Here is a 10,089-nt window from a genome sequence, read left to right as displayed (position 1 = left end):
AGATCTCATTGTGACCTTCTGCAATCTGGTTTGTAAATGTGATGTCACTCCAGTTCAAACCACTCCCACTGTATATAGAACTTCATGGAACCGAGAGGAGTGCTTATTCAGTGGAAGCTTGCAATTAGTGGTGCACGCGCGCGTTTGACGAAATCACGAACCAAATATAAAAATTTTGTGACTGGGGCCGTTTTCCTACAAGTGGTTGCTAAAACTATGGTTGGCCGTCAGTCCAAAATTAATAGAACAAGTCACGAATTGTTAAAATCAGACGCACCTACACACGTACTACTAAATACTGCAAGAAAATACTACCCCAGCTAAGCACGGGACAAAAGATCATTTTGAACAAATTTGAAGTAAAATCGAAAACCAACCAAGCCATACAAGTCGTAAGCAAAATGAGAGTGATCTTTGTCACGATTTCAATAAGCTCACGAAGAAGAGGGCCCTGCTGATTTCTGTTGACGTTTTGTGCTTGTGACGAAAGAAATGTTTGAAATCTTTATTTGTCCTTGGAAATCCGTTTTAGAACAAAGGGGAAAGGCTATAACGATGATTTTACAGAGCCCTCTGTAGAAAACCTTACATTCGGTAGAACCTGAGAGAAAATGCCATTGAAATGCAATACCTGCCCCCAGACATTAATTAATCGGTTGCTATCCCTTTTTGTCGCCGTGGCTATATTTATACGCTTGAGCACATATGAATATAGTTTTACGTTCCATTGTGGTTCTGGCCCAAACTAAACATGGTGAAATCATTGTGCATCGGTTATTTGTGTGCGTAAAGCCGATGAAGGCAGACCTTTGACCATGACATTGCATTTTTGAACGCAGACACTGCGCGCTAGGCAGCTAGTTGCTAGACACAAGTTCTCGAGTGCACATGTTCCCTCGTCGAAAACATGATGCACGTAAACTCTCTGTGCGTTTTGTACCTGTTTGTTTTTCTCACAGGAGCAAGCAGTAATGAAACTCCTCCTGTAGTCACGACGAGCCAGGGTCGCATCATCGGCAAGACGGTCGAGTTCAGCCCCATCGACCCTGCGCTTCGCAGGAGCGTGGACGCCTACCTCGGCATACCGTACGCTGAGGCTCCCGTCGGTCCGCTGCGCTTCAAACCTCCCGTCGCTAAGTCATGGAGCGGAGACCTGCAAGCCACCAAGCTGGGAAACAGCTGCCCTCAGCCCCTCTTACTTTTTGGAAACGTCACAATGTCTGGAAATCTCGACGAAAATTGTTTATTTCTTGATGTATTTGTGCCCAAACCAGTTGTAAGTGGGCCAAACAAGTGGCAATTTCACCCATGAATAGTATTATTTTCCCGCGACAGCTCCATTCATCTCGTGTACAGTAACAGCCAAGTGGTTCCTTTGATAATCTCTAAATTCCAAAGGTTGAAAACTCACTCCATTCGATTGGAAACAGGGTCTGTTGACGTATTTAACTGAAATTCCTTCACTCTAACAGAACAAGATTTTACTTAGGTTTCCATTCGAAGGGAATGTTTTTCAAACTATTTCAAGCTAAATTCAGAGTGATTTTTAACTCTAGCATTCCTTGTCTCTAGTTTTACTGTTTACAATTTAGAGATCAGCGGTTGGTAGAAACATAAATCCATCTGAATAATCTGCGATGTGGGAATGATTTGTTTTAAATTTAAGAAAAACTGTGATATAGGCCTACGTTGATCAGTTACGCATCTGTGTGAGTAACACATCGAACTCCACAGGAGCAAATGGTACAAGAAAAAAAAATGTGCGAGTGATGATCCTTCATTCCTGAAGAGTACTTTTCAAATGTTTTTAATGTTTAGCCTCCAGAAGCAGCCGTCTTGGTGCATATTCACGGCGGAGGTTATATGGCCGGAGCAGGAACCATGGAAGAATTGTTGTGGCCGACTCCAACAGCGGCTATTGGTGACGTCATCGTCGTTGGGCTCAACTATAGACTTGGAGCTCTCGGTTTCTTATCCACAGGTAATGAACGGACACCCTCGTCTGTAGCACAAGGCATCAAGGGTGTCTCAATGCACCTTACAGAAATTCCAAGAATGGTTGAAGGGGATTAAATGCGAAAACACATCAGAGACAAGAACGCACCCCAGCCACAGAAAATTAACGCAATTGCTTTTGTTTCTTTCCCTTTGAAGGTGATGACATCATTTCAGGCAATATGGGACTGTTGGATCAACGTCTTGCTTTACAGTGGGTGAGAGACAACATTAGAGGTAGGCGAGCAATCAATTTGCTCCAAATGTCGGCTATCTGGGAAATCGGAAAATTCTGGTGTTCCAGTTGTTTTTCGGTCGTGCAAATACTTCAGATTCGTTGATATACTGTAACAATTTGTCCGTTGAAGCACTGAATGATTCCGTCGTGGATAGTCATCGTGGAAGTATCTCTGCGATATACAAAGCTCAACTGGTATGAAGTGGTAATCACTTTTCCTGGCAGGGAGTTTGTGATAATAGTGGATGTATTTGGCACTTATAATGCCTGTTAAAGAAGTTTGACAAGGTAGACCTATTTTTGGAAGTTAAAGGTCGACTTTAATTCCTACTGCTTTAAGCATTTTCAGGGTGCATTGAATCTGATTAGTTTGAAATGGTTCTCCGTATCATATGCCAGCACATTATGAGAGGCGTAACCCATCACTTGGGAACCTTTTTAAACCGTCTGTTGGTGGATGATTTACTCATGCCAGGCGAGTGGTAACGGAATTCTGCGTTGTAACAAAATTGAACATTATACTGGATTTTTATGTGCACGAGAGGTGACAGTCTGCGCCGTGCGGTAATAATCCACTCAGTCATTCAAGAGCCTGAGCGACTTTTCAAGTAAGCTTACGTTCAAACAGTAGGTTCTGGCAATCAGCTGTCTTGTACAAATATCGACACTCCGTCCTACTTCGATTCTTTTAGGGGCACCATTGTTACTGTGGAAAGTTGTACACTCTAAAAACACCTGGGTCAGACTGACCCGAAATTGGGTCCCATGGGCCTGGCCCATTTCCGGGTCAAATTATGACCCCCATTCGCGTCATATTTGACCCTTTCTGGATCAAGGTCATAATTTGACCCGGAAAAGGGTCAGGCCCATGGGACCCAAATTCCGGGTCAGTCTGACCTGGGTGTTTTTAGAGTGTAGGAGCAATGATGTCCATAGGGGCGGGCTTCCGCCTCGGGTGTAAAGGTAAACTGTTGCGCAGTATGAAGCATAGACTTCATGGGCAACGTGTTTTCCTTCCTCTTAGCTTTTGGTGGTAATCCTGAGCGAGTGGCAATCTTTGGAGCAAGTGCTGGAGGTAGTAGTGTGGGTTTGCACATGGTGTCACCGGGCAGTGCAGGGCTCTTCCGTGGCGCCATCTTGCAGGTATTTAATCTGGTCACTAGAAAATAGACACCTTAAAAGAAACTAGTAAAATATATCTTTGTCATGTACGTCTTCGCAAATATCAAAATCGTGGTAAAACATACACACTAAGTCCATGGTGTACATTTAAGGGAAAACATTTATATTTAAAGGTTCAATAACTGCTTCGGAATAGACTTCGCGGGGAAAATAATCTCTTGCAAAGCAATATGTACCAGAGAATTCTTACATCGGTGTCAGATGTCATGCTTGATTGTTTTTAAAGAACAAAATAAAGAGTAAAATGTTGGTGAGAAAGTGAGACCTTTGTTAATTACAACTTAAAAGCATCAATTTTACTGGTCACCAAAAGTGTAGATTGTAACTTTTGGCGTTCTTACTGGAGACGCACATAGCTCCCTTCCCCTATGAAGCATCAACACCGTGACACGTTGTGTAAAGCATCCTGACTGTGCAAATAAAACCTTGCAATCAAGAAACTTATGTGTGCACACAGAGTGGTGATGCCGCAGCCCCGTGGGCCACTATGTCACCTAGCACGGCACGCAGGCAGGCATTTGTTCTTGGGAAGCTCGTTGGGTGTGACAGCCAATCATCGGAGGAACTGCTGGAGTGTCTACTGAAAGTGGATGGTTTCGATTCGTTTCTTGAAAACCAAGGACATCAGGTTGGTTGAGCCTAAGTCAGTTCATGCATTCAGAAAATAAAAAACAAACAAACAAACAGTGATTTGAATTCAGAGCTTGAGCTCAGGCCTGCACTGTTTGTTTCGTTCTCAAGCCTTGAGCAAGAATATCTGTCATGTTACTATCCACCTCGAGCAGAAGCACCCCCTCATCCGTTGAAAAGAACCATATGTGACCTGCACTGTGAAAAGGGGTATTATAGGGCACTGTGCTATTTCACACAATGGGCTTTTTTATGTGGACGGTGAGTTTTACTTCTTGGTTTATTGGCTTCTATTTTATCAGTACTTTCAGAATTCATACAAGAAACCTAACTGTTGCTATGGGTATCAAGAGACTTTCTTCTTGGCTGATTTCTTTTTCCACTTCCGGTGTTTAAAGGGCTTTATCTCTGAAAGCAATTTAAAAAATCAATATATCTCCAGATTGCAAAATGCCACAGGGTTCAGACCTACACCAAATTAAAGCTTAAACACGTAATATAACCAATTCAAATGTGTACATTTATGTATGTAACTCATTTTGAAGAAAAGTCCCATGATACCCATTTCTGTGGAGCCAGTCACATATTGGTTGGGATTTTTTATTTTGTTAGCAGCGTTGCGACCGCAATAGTCGTTCGTGATCCAGCGAAGTTCATTTCAGATCAAGGAGCCACCTTAGCAAATAGCGCCCTATCTTGGTCCAGCTCGAGGCCCATGCACACCTAGTACCTTGACTTGGGTCTAGGTGAAATATGTGCACCACAGAACGAATATGAAATTGGAGCAGTCGATATGCACTTCAACACACGACAATGCCCAAGATTTAAAGAGTCAGGTTTTTTGGCCTGTCTCACAGTCTACAGACTCAACTGTGCCGCAGTTGATTTTTTTTAATTGTTGTGCATGTCAAAACTTTTCCTTATCAAAACAAATCTTAATTTTGAATTAATCAAACCCATGGTTTTGTTTTTACGGTCATGTGGAGTTCAATGGTACATGAGCACCACATTGGGAAAAGAGTACATTTTTTGGCTGACCACAAGAACAGCTTGTTCGATTTTCACAAAATTCCTGTCAAAATGACTGCAAAGAGGTAGTCTAAAAACCAAAGGCTCACTGCGACGATATCGGGAAGAAGTGTTGAGGGAGAGGCGCGAATGCCGCCCAGTGGCGTAACTAGGGTGCTACAGCTAAGGGGGCACCTGGGGGTGCACAATTTGTTTCAGGGGGCAATGAAAATAATTGAACTACGTGCCTGTCTAAACGCCTAACTACATAAATGGACGCAAATGCTAGCTGAAACACAGACTTGGAATGCCAGTTATATATATTTTTGTCCATTTCAATATTTCAAATGGGGGGGCATCCGAGGGCACGGGCCTCCGTTGGGGGAACGTACCCCCCCCCCGTAGTTACGCCACTGATACCGCCCCGGCTCTGTCAGGGTTTAATGTTTACCCTCGCAGTTGGCAGGTTCCGCATCTTCCCATATTAGGTTGTGTAAACCCAAACGTTGTAACTAGACTTTAATATCTTGGCTAAGATGAACCAGAAATTCAATCTAACCAGAGCGACCGGGTTACAACAACGATTTTCAGTTTTGGGTTTATTTGGGTTCAAATGCAATCGAGACATAATGCAGTTCAGAATCTCTGATATTCATGTTACCGGAAGCCGCTTGTTTCATATTCAGATGGTGACTGTGAAGTGTAGGTTACAATGCCTTATACCACGCACACTGTAAACTGGAAATGGGTTATGTCATGTACCAGGCATTGTAATGACACCCTATTAGTCAGCCAAACTCTCATTACTGAATTCACGGATCTTACTTGACCCAGGATCTACAGGAAGAAACGGGCATGATGACCTTCACGCCAGTTATTGATGGGGAAGTAATCCCCGCTAGCCCAGACGATCTCTACGCAAAAGGCGCCATCAACGACGCCGTATCGATAATCGGGGCTCTCGCCGACGAAGGTACGATTATGGTGGCGCTCTCCTTCCCAAATCACACCCACGAGGCGCCATTTGTCGATGGTGATACATTTGACCGCCTTGTAAAATACAGCTTGGATTTGATGAATGGCTACAAGCCAATCGTTCTGGAGTCGGTCAAGATGATGTACACCAATGCCTCCTGCAGAGACGCCTCGAACTGCGACTATCTACAAAGCCTGTCACAGGTAATCGGTGACGTCATGTTCGTGTGCTCTGGGAGAAAGACGGCAAAAGCTTTTACCAAAGCAGGACGTACGGTGTACCACTACCAAATGACTCACACTGCTACCACCACCCTCATGGGCAGAAAGTGGACCAAAGCTGCCCACGGCGATGATTACATGTTTGTCTTTGGAATGCCCCTCATACCTTCTTCGAACTGGTCTTTTTCCGAAGACGAGGCCCGCATGTCGGAACAGATCATCAAGTACTGGGCCAATCTAGCGAAGACTGGGTGAGCTAATTGAATGGCTTGGACGCCTTGACTCAGTTTCTATGCATTATGACGCAGATAATGAACCAACCATCAGGTAAAATCACAGAAATTTCTATGCATTATGACGCAGATAATGAACCAACCATCAGGTAAAATCACAGAAAAATATATGCACCGTGTATATTATACGCAGTTACGCACGCACTGTCGCAGAGCAGTATTAAGTGCCCACTTGATCGCTTTGGTTTGGGGTTTATAGACCTGAATTGTGTAGGAGATATGAGTGAATCGCAACATGATACGAATGCAGTCGACTGGCGCCGAGCAAACGGTAAATCGTTTGCACGAATACTTCGTAGTTCTAAGTTTATAAATGTGCAGATGTAAAGTTGGAATTACTTCATTGGAAAATGACGATGATTGTGTTTATGAACCTTCAAGGGCCATTAAGTCTGTGCGGTACTGAAAGTGAAGGTAAATACTTCCTTACTAATTAACCGTGGGGCAGTATTTTCCAGATTCCGACCTGAGGAGAGCGCACGAAGCATAAAAGCTTTTTCCTCCATACATTTTGAAATTTTTATTTTTCATTGATAATCCTACAAAACAACCCCCTTGTAGTCAATACCATTGTACCTTCATTATTCAGCAATCCAAACTTGTCCTCCTTGGATGGGGAGCAGAGGGAGGAGGGGAAGTTGCCGGAATGGCCCTTGTTTACCCTGGAAGAACTCACCTACAAAGACCTGTCACTCTCCATGGGAAATGGGCGTGGCATCAAGGCTAAGGAGTGCCTCATGTGGAACGAGTTCATACCAAAACTAGTAAAAATTGCCGGTGAGTTTGTGCGCAATAAGCATTTTGATTTGGAGTTTTACTGCACGGGGCTTGTTCGGTTCAAGCACAGACATTCGTTGTTAGCTGATGGGCCACGTAAACTGGATGGTATTTGAAAAGCGTTTGCATGCGTAACGTGGCCGCCTTTAGATTTGTAACAAACCGCAGCAAATGAATGGCCACCGACGGCCATCGATTAAAACGAGCAGTTTGTTTTAAGGCCGAGGTTCACACTACCGGCGAATCTGAAAGAGAAGTGAATTTGACACGCATCTAAAGATTTGCAATAAAATTTCACTCGAATTGAAATGTATTTAATTTTCGAGTGTGTTCACTTTCGCGTGAACCATGAAACGGGCCTACGAGCGAAAGGATAATATATATATATAATAATATATATCTGTATAAACCAGAGATCGCGCGAATGAACTTTTTCGAAGCAGTTAGCTTTTGTCGGCGGCAGGGTTGATATGACAGCAATCCATAAAATGTACTGTAATCTTTGAAATCAATTATCTGCGGAGGAAAATCCAGTTCATGGTCTTTCATGTGTTACAAACAAAACTTATTGTAATGATACTTGCTCAAACACAAAGCTCATTAATGTTTTGTTCGTTGTCAGTGCGCAGAAATCATATCATAATTTTGTAGTTAAAATCCAACGGCCACGTTAACACAGATTACCCATTTCGAAGGTCTTTCTCTTCCCCAGAAGTATATCTAAATAATTTATTACAATAAAGAACTTGCAATATTATATGTAAGTGTTGTCTCTCCAATCAAATTTCTTTTTATAAGAGTTTAACTTGTAACTCGAAGGTTTTATAACCAACGTTCGGGTAATGTTCTACGCGGTAGGCCTACACAGAGTTTTAATGTATTGCGCTGACAGGAAACACAAAATCACAAAAAAGACTGAAGAGATGTAGAAATTATTATGCTAAGTTACGTTCAGGTCAACTTTCATTAAACTCAGCCCTTTTGCGATCGACACCAAAAGGGGGCGTAATCTCTCCGGTTTCAAAGTGTGAAAAATGGCTCTTCCGGCGCTATAAGCGAACATGGACGCGAAATTAAGAGGTCTGATAATGAATATTCGTGTTACAAAGTTGTAAAGGTGAAACACATTTGAATTCAGAAGAATTTCGCTGCAACCAGTTCGTTACGTCAAATTCGCTTTGCGTTCGCGTTTGTCTGTAAGTAGGAACCAGACTCAACATGACACTGACAAATGTTGATAAGGTTTTTTGTTGGTACTTTTCTAGATGAGGCCAAAAATTGTCAAGGGGCCAATGATGTAAGAGAGACGGAAAATGACCGAGATGAGGAGCAAGGTGTATGTACGAAGGAAACGTGCCCCGAGGAATAGAAAGCCAAAATATTCAACTTCACGAAATGCTGTCTTAAAAAAATATTTTTGTGCGCTTAGAGGTAAGTAGTTAACACGAGTAGATGGAATTTTCATTTTCGCAAGATTTGCTTTCATATAAGCGGCATTAATTGAGCTTTAAAACGCAATTTCTTGCAATGCAATCCAGAAATTTGGTCACATTGAATCATAAGCATGTAAATTCCTATACAATTCAAATGCGTAGAAAAAGTCACAATTGAAGTTTCACGTTTTTGGAACTAATTTTGCAAGTATATACGTTTTTCCTTTTCAAACTTCATCATCATTTGTCATGAAGCCTATATAGATTCAGATCCATTGGTAGCAACTCTATCAGCAAAGTTGTGAGCTAACAGATGTCATTATCAGTATAGTTTTTATAGATTTGTCACAATACCTGTAGTTAGAAATATAGACAATATACTTTACTGAAAGGAAGTCAACATGTTTCTGTCCAAGTTCCGAGACTATTTTGAGAATTATGGAAATTTCGTTTCAGTTTTGTTATGAACTTTTTGCAAGGTCGGCTGTTGCTTTGAATGTTCACAATATACCATAACTGAAAGAGAGCGAATACTGAAATGTTAGCTATGCAATTGTGATAAATTTAGGATATTTCTACCAATTATGTGAGCTTTATTATTTTGTAGTTTTGGGTAGAAGTTATATGCAACATAAGCAGAAATAGCAGAGGCAACAGCTGCCACATGGGGAACGGTAAAAATATTTTCATAGAACAATGAAAACTATGCCTGAGAGTAAATTGCATGCAGAAAGTGCAATGAAGCTATTAAGTTTTGAGCCATCCGAAAGTGCTTGGAATAACGTACCCTTGTGACGTCTGGTCTCTGGTAATGTTAACGCCAGTTGGGATAATCAATAAATGAGCAAGTAAAGTTGTGTCTGTCACCTCGGCTTTTCATCATTGTGTCTGCTTGCAGTCCTTTTTTGGTTAGTCCATGCAAGCGAAACTTGCAAGAGGCCCTTTGTTGACACATTCTGGCTGATATCAGTGAAGAAAGGGGTTTTCCATATCACAAATTTACACAAGTGGCTCACCCAAGGGGGCTAGGGCTCGGGATCTTCTCCCAGGTTTTCCTTTTTATTTAGTGAAAAAGGAAGATACACCAACGCTCTGATATAGAAGTAGATTCCATTCCCTGTAGAGCAAACGGGGGGGGGGCTTGAGCGTCAAGAGCTATTTTTGGGGGTATATTTGAACCCTCTCCCCACATACGACAAAAAATAGCTCTCGGCGCTAAAGCCCCCCCCCCCAGTTTGCGCTACAGGGGACTGCATGGAATGTACTGCTATATCAGAGCGTTGGTGTATCTTCCTTTTCCACTGAATATGACGAGATGTCAAAAGTAGCCCGGATA

General features: G+C 42.3%; 1 protein-coding gene across 2 annotated transcripts; it reads left to right on the top strand.

Annotated features, from left to right (window-relative positions):
- The first annotated feature begins 829 nt into the window (after nt 1-829).
- LOC110984292 (acetylcholinesterase-like) lies at nt 830-9,606 on the top strand. Of its 2 annotated transcripts, XM_022244317.2 has the most exons (8): nt 833-1,276; nt 1,819-1,981; nt 2,155-2,232; nt 3,258-3,376; nt 3,873-4,043; nt 5,888-6,501; nt 7,133-7,320; nt 8,586-9,606. In XM_022244317.2, exons 1-8 carry the CDS (start codon nt 908-910, stop codon nt 8,687-8,689), a joined length of 1,806 nt encoding a protein of 601 aa, XP_022100009.2. In that variant the 5' UTR covers nt 833-907; the 3' UTR covers nt 8,690-9,606. The 2 variants fall into 2 exon arrangements, with proteins under 2 accessions (XP_087003633.1, XP_022100009.2); XM_087147507.1 differs by lacking the exon at nt 7,133-7,320 and having other exon boundaries at nt 830-1,276.
- The last annotated feature ends 483 nt before the right edge of the window (nt 9,607-10,089 follow it).

Source organism: Acanthaster planci, linkage group LG16 (assembly GCF_054643075.1).
Source record: "Acanthaster planci isolate LZ-2023a linkage group LG16, COTS_SCS, whole genome shotgun sequence".
Taxonomy (NCBI): domain Eukaryota; kingdom Metazoa; phylum Echinodermata; class Asteroidea; order Valvatida; family Acanthasteridae; genus Acanthaster; species Acanthaster planci.
This window is presented reverse-complemented; position numbering and strand designations above follow the sequence as displayed.